A 22,519-nucleotide genomic window follows, 5' to 3' on the forward strand; every position below is an offset into this window, starting at 1 on the left:
GAGAAAAAAAGAGAAAAAGAAAAGATCCTAGGTGAAAACCTCTTTTGAGGTGCCTAGGCAAATCTATTAGTCAAAAGCCTCATTGAGGCAACTAGTAGGCCTAAAAGAAAAAAAAAATGAAAAAATTATTTGCTCCATGTATCTCTCTCTAATGAATGTTTGTGCTCTCTAACCTCTGCAAGCAACAAAAACAAGTTAGCTACCAAAACAAAAGTTGATCAAAAGCCTAGTCAAAGAAAGTCAAACTTGGGCTTTGTCCTCCTTTGTTCAAGTGCTCCAACAAGACCAAGGCCATGTCAATCCATCACCCTCATCCATTTCCAACATCCACCCATCATTTCCAAGCCTTTCCCATTCATTTTCCTCACTATCCTAAAATGCTACATGAGGCCAAAATACACAAAGTAGAAAATTGTTTTTTCATATCTTGAAAATAATGCATCCATTGGTTGAGCTGTTTCGTGGGGAGATGAATATGGATGATAGTAACATGCTCAAACAATTTCAGCTAATTCCAGTGCAAACTTTTTGAAAAAAACCTCCATCACCTACAACCATTTTTAATTTTTCTCGACATTCATGCATCCATTAGCCAAGAATTTTTATAGGGAGGTGCACAAGGATGATTGAAACATGATAAAAAAAAATTCAGGTCAATCCAGTCTACTGTTTAAGAGATATGGATAAAATAATTATGCTACAAGAGGTTGTCCTGAAATGCTACAAGAGGTAGTTCCGATTGGAGGAAGGGGTCAAAAGGTCATGGCTTCTTTAGGAAAGGTTGAGAGAGGTCCCCCAACGCCACTTTTATCACCCATCCACTCCATCTAGCCAAAATTCATCTTCAAATTCCACTCTGCCATACATAAAAACACAGAAAAAACTTTGCTTTCAATTTTTCCACCACCTCCTGATGATTTTAGTTTTGTCCTTGTACCTTTTTTTACTTTCCCTTAGCTCCACATGCAATATAAGGTCTCAAAGAAGAATTAAGTGACTACTACAGGAGGGAAATTCCTCCTGTAGTAGCCTATATAGTCACATCAAAATCCTAGAATCATTTTTTTTCACCCATAGAGTAAAAGATCCAGCCACCTTGAGCATCATGAAGCCATTTATGAAGTGAGAAGGGGCACACCAACAGATAATCCATCCACTCCAACAACAAAAAATAAAAAACTAGAGAGATACCTACAAGCAAGAAAGGTTCCATCAGTCAACTACATCATGTGAAGACCTGTGCACAAGCAAAACAAGGAAATTAGAACCTCCAAAGAACCATGGATTGATCATCAACTCAACAACAACATGCATGCCTCTCCAATAACCATTGGGCAGGTACATGTATGCAATATTCTTCACCTCTTCTCTTAAGCATTTTATGGTTACGAATTTGTTGTCAATGCATGAGAGATGAGGTCTTATAAGCTAAGGATGGGTCAACAGTCTTAACCACCCTCAACTAGTAAGTGTAGCTAACTCTTTCACTCATGTAACGTGGAAAAGCCAAATTAAAAAGGGTGATGATTATGAGGAGTGGGGACAACAATTAAAAAGGAAATTCGTGCAAAGGCCAAGTCACCAAAGGGAATAAAAGTACGAGGCTCAAATTCACTTGCATAATTACTCATTCCCAAGAAACAGTTGGAGAAACTCATCAAGGTACAAAAGGATGAGCTAGATGCTACTAGGCGTTGCCTAGGGTGCTACAGAAGAGATACATAGTTGATTTGAAGGTGCCATAGGATTAGGCATAACTGTTATAGGAGAAACAAGGTTGCTACAGGAGAGACAAACTGTGTGCTACAGGAGAAACAAATTTGCTACTGGAGAAGATAGTGTGCTACAAAAAAGTCCTGAGAGCTGCAAAAACCCTGATTTTGAGATACTTTACCCTATATTTGAAGAGTTACATCTAAGAGAAGGGTAAGTACACATTTCTCTTTACCATCTGTGGACAAAAAACTTGCAAAATCTCTCATTCCTTCAACCAAAATTCTAATAACAGTTTGAGAATAAAAAAATTGAATGAGAATGTTTCTTTTGAGTTAAGCAATATAAGAAAGGAAGTGGAATTGTTTTTGAGTTGGGTTTGAAGTTTTCCTTCCTCTAACTAGTATGGATGTGCCAAAATTTCTTCTGAGGTAGCTTGGGATGTTAAGGAGGCCTCCAGGGCCATGAATGAGGCACAATTAGGTCACTAGGTTGCTCATAGGATGAGCAACACTTTCAGCAGGGGGTATGATGGGCCTCCAAATTAGACATAAATTAAGGCCCATCTGACCATCCTTCAACACATTAAACCTCTTTTTTTTGCATTAGATGACATATTTTTAGCTTTAATATGTTCATTAGGAAGGTTTAGAGATAATTGCATATTTTTGCTTAATATTATTTATTTTTGTAGAATATTGGGTAGATTATGAAGATTTGGAGGAGGAGGTAATCTACAGACTTGGTCCCTGCTACAAGAGGATCAATATTGAAGAATAAATGAACAAGATATAATGAAATTATTGCACAAATTCTGGAGCTCCAGTGATTGAGAAAATCTAGGAATGTGTTCCCTGTCATTTAATGCAGATTCCTAGTGTTGGGAACCATATCCACTATTTGAGGGATTTTGGAGGGGAAAGCTTCCTCCTTTCAAGGAGAATGCTTCCTCATCATTTTGTATAAGTACCAATTCGAATTTTCCTCTAGAGGGATGTATTTATTAGTTTTCTTGTGGAGAAACCTTGTTCTTTGGCAACTCCATTTTCATTTCTACTAGAGATGTACTTGGATTGATTCAAATAATGAAGTTTTGTGCCATTTTTAGCTTCTAAAGCTTGGTCTCCTTCATAGGACTTTGAGTATCCTTGGGCTTGGTCATCCCAAGAGCCTCAGAGCCCTTTTGTATAATTTTCTTTTCTTCTTTTCACTTCTTATTCACATGCATCTCTTATTCTTGTTTTTCCTATTTTTACATTTATTATTGATGCTTCTTTTGGTGTAGGATTGGGTTAAATGATTGAAATGAGCTATTTTGCAGGTTATTTACAGATTCAAAAGCATGATGCATCCTTAGGATAACTTTTAAAAATCATATTCATCATTGAGCTACTTGGATTGGTTTGCTAGTTCACGAATCTAGAATTTCTGGAAGTCCCTTGTAGCAAAAAGTAGTAATTTTCTGTTATTTTCTAGAACATGTTAATGAGCTTCAATTGAGTTGATTCCACTTGTATTAGGTCATAAAAACACTCAAGTTAATAACAAAATTTACCCCATTGCATTTGCACTTGATTAGGTTAGGCACATGATAGGTTAACTAGCTCACTAGTTCTTGAATTTCTAGTTTTTAGGGTAATAATTTTCTGCTATTTTTTAGCACGTGTTAACAAGGGTATTTTAAAGTCATTCCAATTGGAATGAAGTCCTAAGACATCCCATTTGATAAAAAAAATCGTCCCATCCCATTTGAATTTTATTTAATTGGCCATTCAATGAATTATCTCCTCCTGTAGCAATTCTATTTCGCTTGTAACAATTCTATTTTTTCTGTAGCACTCCTGTAGCATGTGTAAACTTGACCAGATTTGCTCCAAAAGCTTGGTTTTTGTCTCTTAGGCTTGAATCATAACCCTTAGGCTCTCAATCCATGATTGAGGAAGAATAAACACCAATTAGGACATGCCTTTTTACAAAGTAGATTAGGCCTATTTATTTGAATTCATGCTCTTAGGAGTTCAATTACAAATTATTTCTCTTGCCTAGGATTAATTTCTTTTCAAAGTAACATTTCCATTTCTACAATTAGTTTAGGCTTTGATTTCATGACATTCACTCCATTACACCAGATCAACGAAAGAAGGACACATTGTATGTTGCACATATAGTGTCGACACCTCTTAAGTTTGTACAAACCTCGGGTTGATACTTTAAGTTGGTAGCCTTGGGAGTTGCAACGTTCTTGTTGCAATATTAGGGCTCATCAAAACTTGCATATGATGTTGTTCGTGGACATCCAGTGTCCTGAAATCTGTGTAAATGACCAGGCTATACTTTGAAGTAGGCAATGTTTTCAGTAGGGACGAGTCATAAATGATACAAATGCAATTTTGAATCATCATTTTTCTTTCTGGGGTCTCTATTGAATGAAATTTGGAGTTCCAATTAATTCATCCCCCACGAATTCATATGAACCATTGGACGAGAGTCACATTGTATGTGTTACTGCATGTTGACTAGGACTGGTGCTGCTACAACCTTGAAAATTGAGCCATGATTTGTGCATACAAGTCGTAGCCGCTATGTGTAGTTGTGTGCAACAGACAAGATGAGAGGCTGATATAGATCATGTCCTCAACAAACTTGTAGAGTTTGTGCTCATGTGTGGAAGAAGAATCAATGAAATAAAGGAGAGTACCTGCATATGAATCGTGGCACAATGTGCAAAAATTCTTGCTATTATACAACTTATGGCGACCAATCCATCCTATGTTATCTCAAACATTAAATACCATGTAGTCATTACAACTCAAGAGCATAGATTAGTCGTTATAGGGTGTGGATGTTGGTGAAGCTTTATTTTTGGAGTGTCAACAAATTGGTTTAATGGTCTAAAGTGATTTATAGAAGGAATCAAGTACAGGTAAAATCTCAACATGAATGGTTGTCCAGATAGTATGGTAGTTGTGGATCTAGGGAAGGATCCCTCGTTGTTGAAGATGTGAGAGTGTTCTTCTAATGAGGTTATGTGACAGCTTGGGATGTTGTTCAGTAATTGACTTCGGGAGATCTGTGATTAAGGAGTTCAAGAGTGGAACTCGAGAATCCAACTTGCCAACTACACCTTTACGAGGGTTAAGAGATAACTTGATGGAGTTAGTAGCCTAGAAGATTTCAAAATGATGATGATGGAGGTGACTTACAAAGTACAGGTACATGTATAGTCGATTGAACCATGTATACAAAGGACATCCTAGTAGACTGGCAGTTGCAATGGTTGGTACCCATGCATTCCGGTAGATGGCTGTTCCTTTATATGGACATTGGCATATTCTTTTTAATTATATTTGTAAACACCAAGACCATCACTAGACTTTGTAGATTGAGATCGAGGCAAGTAGTCATTAAGGGGGGACTTGGAAAATATAATTCCTACTTGTCTTGTGATGGAGTGATTAGCTTGCTTTAAGGAGTTTGTTATATCTATGAGATCTTAGATCCTATTTATGTGTGTGGTTGAGATATTCTCTTAACAAACTGGATTGTATGGTTAAGATAGTATTTCTATCTTAAACCAATAATTAATATATTTATATGTGTATTCAGAACTATAGAGTTTGAGTAACTTAGTGCCAAATAAATTCTCAGCTAGGTCTTTAGATTTTCTTTTGAATCTATTGGCTAAATCAAGGTCCTCATCTAGCTAAAGAGAATTAGGGGTTGGATCATTACTTAGAAGAATAGCTTGGTTAGATGCGATTCTAGCACTAAAGTCCCCTAACAACAAGATATTACCATCATTCCTTAGATTACGATATTCTATTCTAAGGTATTATAGGGGCAATTCTTATCAAGATTGTTTTTCTTATAAAAGGTAGAGTTGATAGATGCAAAATAAAAAATTGTGGTATAAATCCTCTAAAAGTTAATGCCAAAGGTTTTGATTTAAATGTACCAATTGAGGGGGTCTATCTTATGAAGCCGAGTGTGAGGAGAGAGACACTTTTTTATATAACAAGCTATTCTTCCAATCCCTTTGCGAGAGGATTTCTTGTTCTAAGCTGACCACAAAATATATCCATTTATGTGAGGGATTAGACTCATCATACTCCTAAGTTTCAACTAAAAAAATAATATCAAATTCACTTTGGATCCAACTTAGCATAAAACCTTTACGCCATCGAAAGCCAAGACATTTCCAAAAGAGCATCTAGAGTGCACCAAATTCCTATTTATCACCGTGCTTTTGGTCTCTATCCCTAATAATAACTTTACTATTTCTAATGATTGCCCATTTGCCTTTCTTTCTGACTTCCTTTACCTTTTCAACCTCCTTCCTTAATTTAATGTGGTTTGTTGGGATGAGGTCCTCATTTATAAAGATTCGTGTCTCTTTTAGGCTTAGAGATTTACTGAGTATGCCAAATTTATGTTCTTTACATCTTACCCTAACACAAATCAATCTATGCTCGAGTATCTTTCCCAGCCTTCTTACTTCTATGAGATAAGTTGTTTCAATTTGTGTCTAACGTGTCTTCATCTTTCTACTATTTTATACCAACAACTATAAAATTCAAGGCTCTTTTATTGCACTCATGATCGAGCTGAGGCTCTTTTATTACACTCATGATCCAGCTGAGGCTCTTTTAGTGCACTCATGATCAAGCTTAATTAACTTGTTCTTTTTCTTTTTGATGGGTTTGTTGTCCAATTTATTATCCATATTACTTACTTAGGGCTATATTATTAGTTAGTTTTTTTGTGTTAATCTGATCTCTCAAGGTGCATTTTTCTTCAATTGTCAACTATTTCTATTTTTCCAATTCTTATATACTATCTTTCATTATTTTTAACTCAATCTACAATCTTAATATTTTATTTTTTAATAATTTGAATTTGTTTTAAATATTGGCACTAATTTTTTTTCCTTTTTCTGCTCCGTTAAAATAGCAATAAAGACTTTTTAATGTGACTTTGCTCAATATTAGCTTGTTAGTTTGAGGTTTTTTTAAGAGGAAAGTAAATAAATAATATAAATAATTACAACCATTTACAACAAGGTAAAAAGAATCCACCTTAACATAAAAACATTCCCTCCAAACCATTACTAGCATCCATAGCAATGTAAAGAAAATCCAGCCCAAAGTATTACCCTGTCATATTCAACTGTAAGTATTTCCTCCGAATCTGATCCCTGTTACTCTTATAACATTTAAAGGAAAAATGAAAATACCAAAAAACAAAATTAATAATAATAAAAAAAACCGGGTGTGATTCTCTCAAGATTTGTTCCTCGACATCTATCTTAAAATCCACGGAACCCTAACGCTGAAAGTTAGGGGTTTATACTGAAAAACCCTACACAGGAAGAAAGGATCTAAAGAGGGAAGAGACAATGCCGGCAGGCCATGGAGTGCGTGCTCGGACGAGGGATCTGTTCGCCAGGCCCTTCAGGAAGAAGGGATATGCCCCGATCAGCACATATCTGAGGACCTTCAAGATAGGTCAGTACGTGGACATTAAGGTCAATGGTTCGATTCACAAAGGGATGCCTCACAAGTTCTACCATGGCCGCACGGGCGTTGTCTGGAACGTCACCAAGCGAGCTATTGGCGTGGAAATGAACAAAGAGGTCCCGTATTTTATTTTTCCATCACGCATTCCGCCTTTTTCCATGCTATTTTTTTTCTAACCTCGATGGCTGGAGTATTATTGTAAGGTTTTGATTTATGTTTTCCTTTCATTCTTTAAAAATATTTTCAATTAAATATGCTGGGTAGCTGGGGTTCTAAGTTATGTTTGTGAGGATTTTAATACTGTATGGCTAGATTTTTCTATTTTGGACCACGTTTTGAATCTCATTGAAGTGGATCTTATTTTGATTAGTTATCTTTTAATCTTTTTTGTTTAATTACCCTTCATATCGTTTCCGTTTGATGTTTTGCTACAGTGCATCTGTGGCATGTACCTTAGCGGAGATATTGGCTTACTCTGCATCATTTAGTTAGATGTCAATACCAGAATTATTGCGTTTGATATATTGTTATTGGCTTACTCGGCATCAATTAGTTAGATGTCAATACCAGAATTATCGTGTTCGATATATTGTTACTTTGCCTTAAATGTCCTTGACCAATGAGCATTGCAGAAGATGCCATTTTGCGAGTTATCCCTTCAGTACATGGTACATGGAGAGACAGATCTTAATTGCTTAGTAAGATCCGAACATTAGCTAGTAATACCTTTTTGGGCATACGAAACATGCCTACAGCAAGATCTAGGCATATAGTATACTCTAAATCTATACTGGTAAAAGATGACACTTACAAGGTTATAAACTCAAATTTATCTTATAAACTACAGCTAAGCTTAACTAGATACTGTATTAATATGGATGGTCTTGACTCTTTACTCTTTTGGGTCAATTTAGTATGAGAATTGAGATATATGCATATATTGCTGAAAATATCTTCTGTTCTTGTTCTAGCAGAAACTGATGCCTCGTAGCTTATATTGGTCCTATATGCTAGCCTATCTTATTGAACCCTCCATACTCGTTGAGGGTTGTTGGGACCATGTGGCTAGTATATGGCATGTGTAAGCACAGTTAATTATTGTTCAAGTTTCATGCTTTTATATATATATATATATGTTTTTTTTAATTCTCGAGTGGCATTTCACTTTCTTGCAAACTGTGTTTGCTCGTTTCGTTGCCCCTTCACGGTAAAATGGATCAGGTAGTTAAGTTGAAAAGAGGCTCTAGGAATTCGTATAGATTTTTTTTTTTTTTTTTTCTTGTTTACCATTTTAGGCCCCCGGTGGTATTGGAGAAATTTTGATATTGATTGGATTAGACTCATTATCTGAGATCTAAGCAGACAATAATTTTAATCTAGCAAGGATTTCTAGTCTTTTGCCTTGGATGGGTGCACACCTCCTAATTATATAGGAGCTTACCTGTCTACTCTACGCTTTAATGTCAATCGTAAGTGATTGTATTATCTGAAGGCTAAGACGATTATAAATTTAATCTAATAAGGTTGTTGTTGTTGTTGTTTTTTTCCTTGGATGGGTGCACACCTCCTAATTAGCTAGGAGCTTACTTTCAACCCTTTTGGGATAAAGAGTTTTTATAGATTTTTTTAACTTATCTTTCTCAATTTTTTTCTTTGGACAAGGCCCTGTCTCAGTTTATTTACTGCTTCTGATCATATATATAATATATGTCTTTTTGACCCTGGGACAAAAAAGTCAGTCGTTCCTGACTAAGAAGAAAGACTGTTTGCTTCTGTGGCCTGTAGTGATTGCGAAGATCTTGAGAGCTTTCTTTTCTACTAGAGTATTTGGAGTACTAAATTTGTTCGCTATATTCTTATAATCATCCAATTTAACATGCCTTTTGCACTGTTTATATCAATTTCAAATCCTTTTTTAATATGGTTATTTATGTTTATTTTGATTATTAAGTTGTGTTTGCAGATATTTGTCTCTAGGGATTCTATTTCTTTTGGAACTTCCTCTGCTTAGTAACTCATTTTTGGTTTCTTGTATTTGGATTTTTTTGGATAGAAAGGAGATTTTTTTTTGGAAGTTTCAATTGTACATAGGTCATCCATTTACTGTCAGCATACTTTATGGCAGATGGTCTCTATTTGCCCAATAGGAAACCAGATAATTTTGACGATCTGCCAATAGAATAACTAGTCCAAAACTGTTAGTCTTAATAACTGTAACATTACTAAAGAGTCTACTGCATAATCACAATACAAAAAACTGCCTGCAATCATTAGATAATTAGGAATCTAAAGATGTGATGGGAGCTGGATCTTTCGCACTAGAGGCTAGAGGGGCTGACATAGTTGGAATGCATGGAATGTGCTGCTCAATTTGAGCCAGACGAATGTCCATTATCTCCATATAGAACTGTTGGTTTCTCTGTTGACGTTTCACTTCCTCGAGAGTCAAGACTATCCAAGATGGATAGAAAGGTGATTTTAATATTTTATATAACTGTGGAAACACATAAATTAGTTTTTTTCCTGGTAGTATATTGTAATTACTTGACATTGTTGTTGCATTTAAACTGACACCACTGGATCATCACTGATGCTTATCTTTCATCCAGGTAGATTTTTATTTTTATTTTTAGTTATTTTTAATTGTTTGATGGTATTTTGAATCTTAATGAAATGGATTTTATGATGCTTAGTTTTGCTAGTTTCTCAATTGGATATTTTGCTCAGTGTGCCTGCATTTTTTTGTTTGTTGATTGTTGGCTCAGTTATCAAATAAATGGAAAATCTTTAAATCACCTATTAATTTCTGAATCAATACGAGATAATAAACTAATCTAGTTTAAACTTTAACTACTCTAGCGAGGACTGCTAAAAATATATGATAAACAGCAGACTAAACCCCGTATGTCTCACTATCACAAATCTGCAGAAACGACTTGTCAATTTGAGAAAAAATGGGACTTATTCAACATAAATTATTGATAATTATATATATTCTAAAGACCATCCAAGAGTTTCAGCACGGCAGAATAAGAATGTGCTCCAATTATATGAACATGGTGCAGTCTGGTTTGCACATCTGGGTGTCACGTCATGCATTTTTGCTTAGCCCATTGGCACCTACTCTTCTTTCAACCATCTTTTTGTCGACGGGGGAAAGATACGAGGCATTCTGTGCCCCCACATTCTGCACCTAGTATGTATGATTACGTGTGGTTGTCTTGCAAAATTTGCATAAATATTGTAGAGTACTTGCACTAAACAACTGCATGCCGTCCTTGAGTGCTTACGATTGTGATATCAGTTTCTCCGGATGTAATTAAATGAATCAATATTGATAATGACTCTGAAATATAACGGCCATGGTTCATCCATGTTATAGCAAAAGTTAACTGCGGTCTTGTCTTTTCATATATTAGAAGTGTTGGAGTACATGATTGTGGTAACAATTATGGGAATCCAATGGGATGGAGTTTTGTTTGTCTTTGTTTCACCTTCTGATGAAATTCTAGTTGATGTTCAGGTTCGCAACAAGATTATCAAGAAGAGAATTCATGTTCGAATTGAGCATGTGCAACCGTCTAGGTGCGCAGAGGATGCCTTGTTAAGAAGAAAAACCAATGACCGATTGAAGGCAGAGGCTAAAGCACGTGGTGAGCCTCCTCTCAGTACCAAGAGGCAGCCTGAAGGCCCTAAGCCAGGATTTCTTGTTGAGGGTGCTGTTTTGGAGACAGTCACACCTATTCCATATGATGTTGTTAATGATTTGAAGGGTGGATATTAAGATTTTAGAAGAGTAATTTGCTCTGGTTGTTTCATGATAAAGATGACCATCTCCTTATGAAAGTTCTTAGGATTTTACCTGAACATATTTTTAATTTTTTTTGATATATGACTATTTATGTGTCAGTTCCTTTGTATTGCCAACCTATTTTATTGGTATGTTAGTGCTTAGCTACCAGTTTTTAGGATCTCTGGACATGGATCCAAAATAAGGGTTTTGTGGACCTTTATAAGTGGCTTGACATAATCCTGACGGAATTTGATTGAATGGTAAAGAGTGTTTAGGAGGCTCACCAGTTCTTTGGCTTATTAATGGGTTTGATTATGTAAGATGCAAGCGTGCTTTGTATATATATATATATTTTAAAATACCAATTATTGATATTTATGAATCATGAAAACATACCTTGTTTAGTCAGCAATTTGAAGGTATACAGAATAATAATATTAATAACAATAATTTTTTATTTAATTATATATATTATTTACATTATTTGTCTTATATAGATTTTTAATTAATTATTTGTTTTTTTATGTTGATAGTCCTCGGTACTATTCATTTAAGGTTTTTCTCAGTAAAGTAAGAGATTCAAGTTCTAATATGGGCCTATGACTATAGTTTTCAGATCCTCTCTTTTGGCATTACTTTCCAGACCCTCTCTGATGTAGTCTTGGCCAAGTATGAGATTCAAGTTCTAATCTGGGCCTATGACTATACTTTCAGGTCCTCTCTTTTGACCATACTTTTCAGACCCTCTTTGATGTAGTCTTGGCCACATTCTTTTTTAGACCTTGTCTGATCCTGCTTTTGGCCACATTCATTAGGAGTTTCTCTCATTGTGATTTTTTGAAGAAAGATTGTTCCATTGCACATTGATTCGACAGGTAAACGCATAACAGAGAATTGTTAGCGAGCTCTCATCTGGATAAAGGTGAAGTACAGGTTAACATTTCCTGCAAAACATGGGAGGCACCAAAAATTGCTGCACATAAAATGGGATCAGGATTGAAATTCATCAAGAACCAAAACAAAGTCGATTATAACAGTAATAAAATTTATAGATAACGGAACCATAGACGTTCTATTTATACAATCAAACTTAAATCTCCTGCAGCGGCAAATTCCTTATTACAGGGGCCATTACAGTAGGGCTCAATTATTAATGCTGACACAGTTCTTACAACACATCTTGAGTCAATTGAAGAAATAATCAAGCTCCCTAGTGAATAGAACGTTGCATGTGACTCTCATAGACATAAAGAATATGAACAAATCGAAAGCTGGTTGTCAAATGTCGTTACTGTTACCTCAAAATTTGGCAAGCCTTGGAGAGGGAACTCTGGAAGGTTAACGCTAAACCAAGTGCTAACAATGGGGTAGTGGCCCGCTACCACAGCCAAAATCCCCTGCTTTTTACAGACTTTCATTGATGGGAGGAGTCCGAGTAGGATAAAATCACCTATAAATGGTATTCTAAGGATGATGAATGAGGTAATCTGCTAGGATCTTCTCAAGAAAGACTCAATTTTAGGCTCAATGTTCCACTAGGAAGCAATTTGTTTTCCATAAGAAGGCCTAGAAAAATATGCACAAGACCTAGGGTTTGATAGGTTAGGCGAGTGTTGGAGTTCTCAAGAGTCAAGGCAAGGAGAAAAGGTTTCCTATGATTGATTTCAACAAGGTCAAGGCTCATGAAACCTTCAAGGAAGTCCTTAAGTTGAGAGAAGAAAACTAGGATTTCCATCGTAGGGCAAAGGCCTAGGGTAAAAGATTTTATGGATGAAATTGAAGTCCACCAAAATGAGAGATCTTGTAGCTAAGACACTCTTCTTGATGTTAAGGCTCTCGAACCACCAAAAATCTTTCCCTAGAATTTCGCACGAAGTCCTAGTTGACTAATCTAGCCTTAAAAGGACTGAATTTAGGAACCGAATTTAGGAGAGGTTTTTGGATAAGATTTTAAGATGATCACTAAGTGATTGGACTAGTGCCTTGTCCTATGGGCATATGGATTCTAGGATGCTTAAGATAAGCCTAATTCCCTATAAGGAGGCTAAACTTTGATGCCCTAGCTATCAAAATTCTAGCTATTACTCACTGAATGGGATAATGGATTTTGATGGAGAATAACAAGTACTCCACTAGGAACATTCATTACGTGTTATAATGTGTAATGCATACAACATTCATCTAGATAGTCTTCAACAAATTGATCTTCAACAAATTAAAGCTCAAAATTAACATAGAATCAATAGTTCCATGTATTAAACATTCAAGAAAAACATATTCGACATAGATTCCACTTACAAGATAATATGCAATATATCCTTCCATTAGACCAAGAAATAGCTCCAAAGAATATCAAAATCAATGTCCATCAAAATGCATCCAAGTATCTCCAAAATCACCCACAAGAAGCAATTGCGAGTTCTTTAAGAGGTCCGCAATTCACAAGTTTGACGATGATTGATAACAATGTAGTGATCTCCAATATATACAAGTCCTACTAAATTGAATTATGCCTAAAAGCCCCTCTAAGTAATAAAGTAATGTGAGAAAAACATTAGCTCACTTAGTAACCAATGTGAAAATATAATAACTAACCCACACGAGCGTTGAAATGATAATGTCATGCATGTGTAGGCCTTTTGAAGGCATATATTAAGCTCCTTATGTGCCAAAGTGAGTGTAGAGGGCTCCTAAAATCATGATGGAGAGGGTGGCCCCTTTGTCTCATTGAAATCAACTTGTGGGCCCCTAAATGTGTTTGGGGCACAAAATTGGGTCTCATGGTTCTCCAAGTGGTGAAATCCCCGTCTTTGCTCCAACTTGAGGGCACTGAAGATGGTGCTTGCCTTGCCATGTCTAAGGCATGAGACAAACCTCATTTAGGCCCTGGGTCAACTGCCTAACACTCATTATGTGCTAAGTTGATTGGGGGCATGCTGGTCTAGGGACATCATCCCATGGATAATATAGGGTAAAGTGGAAAAGCTGTGGGCGCTGGATGTGCCCATGGCTATGAATGATGCTCTAAAATGCTTTAGAGTCCCATTTCTATCAACGCATCACCTATGGGTGTCAATATGGCCCTTTGAAGGCCTTGGACCCTAATTAAGTTGCCCAAACGACCTATAGATGGAGCCACTTGCCAATCACACAATACCCAGTGTTGCAACTTTCATTATCAGGTACATCACTTATAAGTGCATCTAAGTGAACCAAGCTTGAAAGAAATGGGCATGACACTTAATATGTGGTTTCTTTTCCAAAATTGGGGTTTTAGTCACATAATGGTGTTACCTCATATATGAGTGGCTAATAGATGACCCTATTAGGTGTTTCCAACCTCCAAAGGAATGTGATATGTCTTCAATCCTCCCTTCAATCGATAGGTGCCATGTGAATAATGATGGAATGAATGGGGAAAGGGATTTCATGGTCAAGTGCCATGGTCAAAGGGACCAACTATGATGTGATACCTCATCTTAGGTGTATAGATGTGAGGAGGGAGCAATCATGGATGCATGAGTTGCCTTGATATTTGTTATTCTGTCTCTCTATATTTTGCCTTTTACTTTTTCTTGATTTTTACTTGTATTATTGCTTGTAGCTGGAGGAACGAGAGCTTACTTTGTATGATGTATAACAATTATTACCCCCTTTAGGATGGGGTAGTTTATCACCAGTTAGAGGTTGGGACATGCAAGAGTTCCTTGTCTTCTATGAGATGGGGCAACATTGACCTAGGAACCCGGTGATGGTCATATGATAAAGCTAGAGCGAGCTCATACTTGACTTTGTACCACGTGCTAATGCAAAATCCTGACTGTGTTTTGCATTTTTTTTATTTTTATTTTTGTTTTTCTTGTGGCCATTGTATGCTCTTTCATTTTCTTTTTGCTGCATTGACCTCCCAAGGTGTATTTCTAGGCCCTAATTAAGGTACGAGGATGTGTGGATGCCAAATACCAATGAACTAATGGTTAGTGGACCCGAAGGAGAAATGTGGAATAAGGCACTGTAATGTACGGAGGGAAGTGATAAGTATGGAAAATGGATATATGAGACACACTATCTCAATTATGAATTTCCAAGTAGTGTCTCCTTAAAACAATGGGCCATTAAGGGCAGTCCTAGTAGTCTAGGATGGAAAATTAACCCCCTATTTAAGGTGAGGGAACAAGACTATCGCCAAGACCCACCTTTCTTCCAAGTCACCCCATAATCCATGTGTAAATGCCCAAATACAAACAAGCATAATCACCCCATTGTATAAAGAATAAATTACCTTTTGATCAGAGGCCCACTTTTCAACATGTGCTCTTGACAAATGGGCGAGAAAACATATGTCCGAGGCATATGGCAGAGATATGAATGGCACGTCACTTCGACAACAAGGTGGCTCTTAGGGGTTGTTGGCTTTTCGCTGAAAGAAATGACTAGGAGAAAGGGTTTTCCTAGGGGTCACCCACTTTTGGTGGGTAACAATCACTAGAGGCACTGTCTAGGAGTTAAAAAGTCAGAAGACAGTGAATCAACAATCACTATTATCATTAGGTAAAATTGGTGTGAATTTGTGATAAGCAACATTGTGAGGGGGTTAACGCCTGTCAAACAAATCGATCGCCAAGTCCAATAGGATGTTATTGTTGTTGGAATTTAAAAAACGTCGCTGCCATAGGACAAGAGAGAACAATTATTCACCTGTTTGATTAGCCATAGATAACTAGACGAAATCGTGTCTAACCCTTGTTTAAGTTATGGGCGACATTTGTTGAAAGGGGTTATAGTGTGTCCTTTCATAGGCGACATTCACTGAAGGGGTTACAAGGTGTCCTTTCAAGGCGGAGGATGGTGACACTAATAACACTTTGTCCAAAGAATAAGAAGGAAATCTTCCCAACATAGGAAGTGGAAGTCAAGATAATCAAAATTAGACTGGTTAAGACAAAGTTATAATAATGAGGGGGAAAAGGTCATATTCCCGGTGTTTCGTGGAAGGTTATTTGAAAAATTGTGAAGGTTGCATTACCTAATATTGATAGATAGCCCCAAGGGTTACCTCAATTGGTTGAGGTCTTCTTGTTAAAAGCACCTCACCACTGGGAGGTCACAAGGTCAATTTTTATCAACACTCTCGGGGTTAGCTCTGCTAGTAAGTTGATGGGAAGTGATCCCTTTGAGTGGATTTGGCCAAATATTTCCACGGAAAAAAATAAAAATAAATATTGACAAAAAAATATAAATTGGAGTGCTAATATATATATATATATATATATTATAGAGGAGTAGATGAACTTATTGGAAAAAAAAAAGTTAATGTGTTTTTTTTTTTTAACAAATTCGGATGCTATGTATTGATTGAAAAAAGTGCTAAGGCATAAAGCCATACATAGTTTGCTGCAAGAGCATTACAAATCCAAGGATAGAGAATGAGGTCCCTATCCCTGAGCTGGATTCTCAAAATTCGGACTACTAAAGAGCAAGTACTACTATAGATTCGGACGAACTGAAGACACAAAAATTTGCATTTGCAATACATGATTTAATCGATGGAAATATGACTGATATTCCTCGCAGTAGAGTCCTCTGGGTGCTGATCTGCTTCCATTGGATTGACGCTTGAAGAAGTTGATTTTGCTTTCTGTTTGGCTTCCAAAATGTCTCTTAAAATTGCCAATGATTCCTCAGCATGGATGCATCTATTGCTAAGCCCGTTGAACTGATCCTGAAGCGAGTGAACCCTGTGGAGAAACAACTCCATTTCTGTACGGTACTTAGCATGGAGATTTCTGAACTGCTCCTCAAATTTTCCTTCCAGACAATGGATCTTTTCTGCTTGCCTAGCTTCCATATTTCGCACTTGATCTTCCAGAATTCGCTGTTGAGCTCTGACCTCGTCGAATTCCGCTTGTAGGTCTCGGCAGTGAAAACATTGCTCCTCACGCGCCATCACAGAGAAAGGATTGATTTTAAAAGAGACAGAATCACAAGAACAGCCTAAGGGCTCCGTGAGGTTACAAGGAAGAGGGGACCACGGTTTGATGTCGGATCTGATAGAGAATGAGCTGCAACAGAGGGAGTTCGAGAGCCCAAGTCTCAACTTCGAGGATAAGAGAGAGAGCGGATCAGAGAGATGACGCTCTGTATAATGGCAGGGAAAAGAGAAGGGGGAAAGTAGCCAGGAAGGAGCAAGAGAGGGGGGCGGGATGGAGAGCCAAGGGTCGACGATCAGCAAATGAGCTGAGAGAGGAGCGGTGGGTATAGAAGGAGGGCTTCTGAAGCTCTTGATCAATCCTTTAGTTCTGTTCCTGTAAGAGTCCAATAGATAGGTTAGCGAAATAAAAAGCAGGGGAAATAAAATCGATACCAAGGCACATCTTCTATGTCGCAGCTGGCCCTGGTTGCTTCCTTCGACTTCACAGTGATGCTCTTGGACGTTATGCTGTAAGATGAGAGGATCTGCTCTCCTATTTAAAGATTGAATCCGACTGCGGCATCCTGAATTCTTTTCAGAAGACCGATTCTCTGCAGAGTTAAAGTATTTTGTGGGATTTCTGGGACGATTGTCTGAGGCAGTGAGATCCTTGGTCAGTCCTCTTCGTTTATGAGTTTTGCTTGGGATTACCAATGGATTGCTGATCGTATTCTGAAGCTGATTGATTGGGCTTTTCGTGTGCCCGAAAACTGTAGTCACCATACCCCCCGCACGCTTGTTCGGATTGCGCGCTTGGGGATTGTCAGATTTCACTAGATTCATGGCAGAGGCTGGAAGAAGGATTGCTGATTGTGCCTTAGGGTTCCCTCTCGATATCCGACGGCTTTATTAGCATGACTGTCCGCTGCCCCATTGTGTGTGCGCAGAATATGATAGAACCGAATTGTACTGAAGTAATCGGTGAGGAGATTGATGCGGCAGAGGTGTTGTTGGAGGCTGCTATTTGATGACGGCCTGTGATGATTCATATATCCGATGACAATCGAAGAGTCTCCTAGCACGATTGCCTTTTTGATACCCCTTTTTTGAAGTTGCATCAAACCTTGGAACAGAGCAAGAGCCTCCGCAATATTGTTAGTTTTGACTCCTAAACTCCATTCATAGCTACTTATTTCTTCTCCTTTCTCATCTAGAATAACTCCTCCTGCTCCTGCTGGTCCTGGATTGGACTTAGAGGCCCCGTCAAAGAGTAAAATTGGACAGTTATTGCTCGTCATCCATCTCTTGAATTCCTGAGATGAGAGCCTTATTTCCCATTGTTTGATCTTGTGGTTAGGATTCGCGCTCCTTCTCTGAATATTATGATGATGGCCTGTACTATCTAGAATATGACTGATCATGATCCTTTCCTCAGTAGTGTAATCAGTAATTTTAATGATGCCTGAGCATTTGACTACTATCGTTTCCTGCGCTAGAAGGTGAGCACTGCTACATGTTATTCTAACATTGCCTTCTTGGTTTTGAAAAATTTTCTTGTTTCTAGTGAGCCAGATTTTCCAGAGAAGGTTGTGTGGGATGATGTCCCAGGTTCTTTTGACAATCTTGCTCCGCTTATCTTTCCAGGGGCAATTCCTTCTCCAATAATGTATTGTCTCAGCAATGTTTTGCTGGGGCTGCCAGTTTATATTGCCAAGTTTGGCCATAATAGTCCAGCATCTCTTCGCAAAGGCACATTCAAGAAAAAGATGGTGGATGGTTTCCTCCTCAGAGCAGCAGTTAGGACAGATTGAGGGACCATATATCCCTCTTTTTTTTAAATTTTCCGAGGTGAGAATTTTCCCTTTAAGCAACAGCCAGATGAAGAATTTGACCTTTGGGATGGCCTCAGATTTCCAGATTATTCGCCATTGATTCCAAACCGGAGCTTGATAAGTGCTATTGCAGATGAATTGATAGCCAGATTTAATGGTATACCCTGAGCCCGTGGGGTCCCATCTGAGCCCATCTAGAGCTCCTTTTTTAATAGGAGCTCTATTTTGGAGATTTTTAATGAGGGCTTGCAAGCTAGAGTCCAAGTGTGGAGGAATGACCGGAAATTCCCAGCTAAGCCAAGCTCCGCTCTCCTCGTCCCATTTTGAGATTTGATCCAGCCTCTGGATGCCCTTACTATGCAGATAAATAATAATGGGAATGGCTTCTTCTACAGAATTTATAGGTTGAAAACCCATAATTTTATCAGTGGCATAATTAATGCTGCTCCCATCCCCTGGAATTTTTGAAGTATTTTGGACAAGAATGGGAATTGCTTTCTTACAAAGTTGCCATATTTTAGTGGAGTCCCTTGCTGGAATATCAGATTCAAGTAATCTTTGCCTGCTGTCTGAAAGATACTTGCATTCAAGAACCTGTTTCCACCAGGCTTTAGGTTCACTGATGAGTCTCCAAGCCATTTTAATCCCAAAGGCAAGATTCAGTAATTTAGGCATTCTGATTCCCAATCCACCTCTATCTGGAGATTGGATTACATTTCTCCAATTGACCAAATTGAATCTATTTTTATCTTGTTTCCCTCCTTGCCATAAAAAATTACGGAGAGCAATTTCTAACTTGTTGTGGAAAGAAGCTGGAGCTTGATAAAGAGTGAAGCGGTATAATGGTAAGGAGGAAATACCTGATTTAAGCAAGATTAATCTACCCGCTGGGTTGAGCCATTGAGTTCCCCATTGCTGCACCTTTCTTTTGACTTTGTCAATTACTTCACTCCAGGTAGATGCTTTAAGGACGCCCAAAGTAACTGGCATCCCTAGATATGTGAAGTGGTCCCAGGTTTCTTTGTAGGCTACTCCAAATATATTGGCAATGTTGTGAGCTGTTTGATTAGAGATGTTCCATCCATAGATGCAGCTTTTCTGAAGGTTGACTTCTCCTCCAGAGCACTCCATAAATTGGTCAAGAATAGATTTGAAGCGCCTTGCTATTGTGGTGGAGGCCCCGCCAATTAGCAAAGTATCGTCAGCGAATTGTGAATGATTGATATTTTTAACTCCATTCCCATACTTGATGCCCGAGATGAGGCCTACTCTTCGATTGTAATCAAGGTTGCTGCTGAAGGATTCCGCCATCATGATGAAAAGATAGGGTGAGAGAGGGCATCCTTGCCTTAGACCTCTTGTGGATTGAAAGTATTCACAGGGGCGGCCATTGATGAGAGGCGAGATCCAAGGGCCAGTGATGCATGCAGCGATGGTGCTTATGAATTCAGAGTTGAAGCCCATTTTTCCCATGACAGCGTACAAGAAGGAGTGTCTGACTCGGTCGAATGCGTTGGCTAGATCTAGCTTGAGAACGAAACCTTTCTCTTGTCTGGAGGTACTAGAATGGATAGCTTCTTGAACCAAGGAGATGGAGTCATGAATCTGCCGGTTAGCCATGAAGCCGCCCTGATTTTCAGATATGATAGAAGGAAGCACAGGTTGAAGTCTAGCAGCTATGATTTTTGCAAAGATCTTATAAGAAGTGTTGCACAAGGAAATAGGTCTGAACCTGGAAAAGGAGGTGGGCCTGGATTCCTTGGGGATGAGGGCTAGATTTGTTGAATTAGTGAACCCCCCCATTTTCTTTTTTCTTTGTATTCCTTTAATCATCTTTACCAGATCTTTTTTTATCAAATGCCAGTGGTCTCTGTAAAAATTAATTGAGAAGCCATCTGGCCCTGGAGATTTGTCTGGTTGAAGAGTCCAGATAGCTTTTTTAACCTCTTCCTCAGTTATTTCTCTATTCATCCTTTCATTTTCTTCAGCCGAGATTTTCCTTGGAAGGTGTTGGAGAAAGGCCGTGTAGTCTCTAGCGTCTTGATTTTCAGTGAGTAGGTTCTTGTAGTGATGGAAGGCTGCCCTTTTGATAGATTCCTGATCGTCATGCCTGCTGCCTTGACTATCAATGATAGCGGTTACAATGTTTCTTGATTTTTTTACAGTGGCCTGCTTGTGGAAGTATGCTGTATTTTTGTCCCCTTCTTTTAACCATATTTCTCGCGACTTAAGCCTCCATTTGACTTCTTCTGCTCTCTTAATTTGAGTGAGTTGTTCCTGCACTTCCCATTCCTTGTCTTTGAGCTGATTAGTGAGTCCTTGTTCTTCTATTTTTTTTTGTATCTCTTCCAAACTCTGCTGCAATTTTCCTTTGATTTTTTCTGGTTCTTGGTAGCTAGTTTTTGCCCAATCCTTAAGTGCTTTCCTTATGTTTCGAATTTTAGTTTCCCAAATATAATTTGGGGATCCTTCAACATGTTTCTTCCATGTTTCTGCTATAATAGATTCAGCCTCAGGGCTTTCTTTCCATAATGGATTGTATCTGAAAGGGATTGGTCCCAGGTTGGCATGTGCGTCCAACGTTAGAAGGATGGGAGAATGATCTGAAGCTGTAGCGCTTAGAATTTTGGTATGACCTGCAGCAAAATAGGAAAGAAGAGAAACATTGATCAAGATTCTGTCCAGCCTTTCCATAATGTTACCTGGTCCCAGACGTCTATTGTTCCACGTGTATTTTCTATTCTTTGGTATAATGTCCAGCAATTCGACTTCCGCCATGATGGTTTCTAGCTGCCTTCTAAAAGGATCTGGGGTGAAGGCACCCCCCCTTTTCTCGTTCGCGTGGGGAATTAAATTGAGATCTCCCGCAAGGATAAGATTTGTATTCTGCTCCTTATCTATTTCCTGCTTCAATTCCTTCCAGCATTGTTCCTTTTCCCGAAAATGGTTGGGGATATAGATATTATAAATGATAATATCACAGTTTTCTTCTTTGTTGACGAGGTTGGTCCTGATCCAATTTGAGTTGATGACTGAAGATGCACAATTCCAATGCTGCTTTTTCCACATAGTGGTGATTCCTCCAGAGGCTCCTCTGGAATTACTACTGATCCCTATGAAGGATTTTTGTGATTCAATGATTGTCTGCATATCATTCTGATTTTGTTTGGTTTCCTGAAGTAAAACGATTTCAGGGCTTTCTGAATGAAGAAGATCTCTTAGGGCCGCTGTTTTGGAGGGGTGCCCCATACCCCTGCTATTCCAAGATAAAAGCTTCATCATAAGACATTCGATCGAGGAGGTGCTCGCCTCTCAAGTTCTTTGGTTGCTGTATCTTTCTCTTGGGAACCTGTAATGAAGGAGTCCATAGGGGTTTGAATCCCTAGAGCTATGTCCTTTTGCGAACTTTCTTCCCGGTGCTGCTTGGCTGATTTTCTGCCTGGCCCAGATTTCTTGTAGATGTCACCGGATGCACCAAGATCTTTGGAGGAACTTCTGGTAGTTCTTATAGGCTGCAGTCCGGGAACTGACTGAGCTGGATTCGAAGAGACCAAGGGGGGCTCAATGCGGGTCAATACTGGCTGTTCAGAATGAGGGCCATCATTGGTCACTTTCGATTTATTTTTGGATAAGCTCCTATCAGCAGAGTGTGGAGGGGAAGCACAGTGGGGGGAGGAGGGGGAGGTTCTGGGGCCTATGGGGGAAGGGGGGGGTGAAGGAGGTTCCTCTGATGCAAGAGATCCAAAGGGGTTGG

General features: G+C 38.4%; 2 protein-coding genes across 2 annotated transcripts; one reads left to right on the forward strand and one right to left on the reverse strand.

The window, feature by feature from the left end:
* The first annotated feature begins 6,859 nt into the window (after nucleotides 1-6,859).
* Nucleotides 6,860-11,321, forward strand: LOC149235348 (large ribosomal subunit protein eL21x/eL21w-like). The gene is made up of 2 exons (XM_089372079.1): nucleotides 6,860-7,345; nucleotides 10,753-11,321. Exons 1-2 carry the CDS (start codon nucleotides 7,109-7,111, stop codon nucleotides 11,011-11,013), a joined length of 498 nt encoding a protein of 165 aa, XP_089228205.1. The 5' UTR covers nucleotides 6,860-7,108; the 3' UTR covers nucleotides 11,014-11,321.
* Nucleotides 11,322-17,772: 6,451 nt separating this feature from the next.
* On the reverse strand, nucleotides 17,773-22,014 carry LOC149235349 (uncharacterized). The gene is made up of 2 exons (XM_089368523.1): nucleotides 19,626-22,014; nucleotides 17,773-19,463 (listed from the first exon to the last, which is right to left on the reverse strand). Exons 1-2 carry the CDS (start codon nucleotides 22,012-22,014, stop codon nucleotides 17,773-17,775), a joined length of 4,080 nt encoding a protein of 1,359 aa, XP_089224649.1.
* Between the last annotated feature and the right edge of the window lie 505 nt (nucleotides 22,015-22,519).

Source organism: Pinus tabuliformis, chromosome 8, assembly GCF_031772625.1.
Source record: "Pinus tabuliformis cultivar Carrire ecotype Pingquan chromosome 8, CPIR1, whole genome shotgun sequence".
Lineage (NCBI taxonomy): Eukaryota > Viridiplantae > Streptophyta > Pinopsida > Pinales > Pinaceae > Pinus > Pinus tabuliformis.

Bases quoted from the DNA above. Each gene is read 5' to 3' on its own strand.
- LOC149235348 (XM_089372079.1), top strand. From the start codon at position 7,109: ATGCCGGCAGGCCATGGAGTGCGTGCTCGGACGAGGGATCTGTTCGCC. The intron at 7,346-10,752 runs GTCCCGTATTTT...GTTGATGTTCAG, and splicing joins GCGTGGAAATGAACAAAGAG to GTTCGCAACAAGATTATCAA.
- LOC149235349 (XM_089368523.1), bottom strand. From the start codon at position 22,014: ATGGGGCACCCCTCCAAAACAGCGGCCCTAAGAGATCTTCTTCATTCA. The intron at 19,464-19,625 runs GTATTTCCTCCT...TCCAATCTCCAG, and splicing joins ATTAATCTTGCTTAAATCAG to ATAGAGGTGGATTGGGAATC.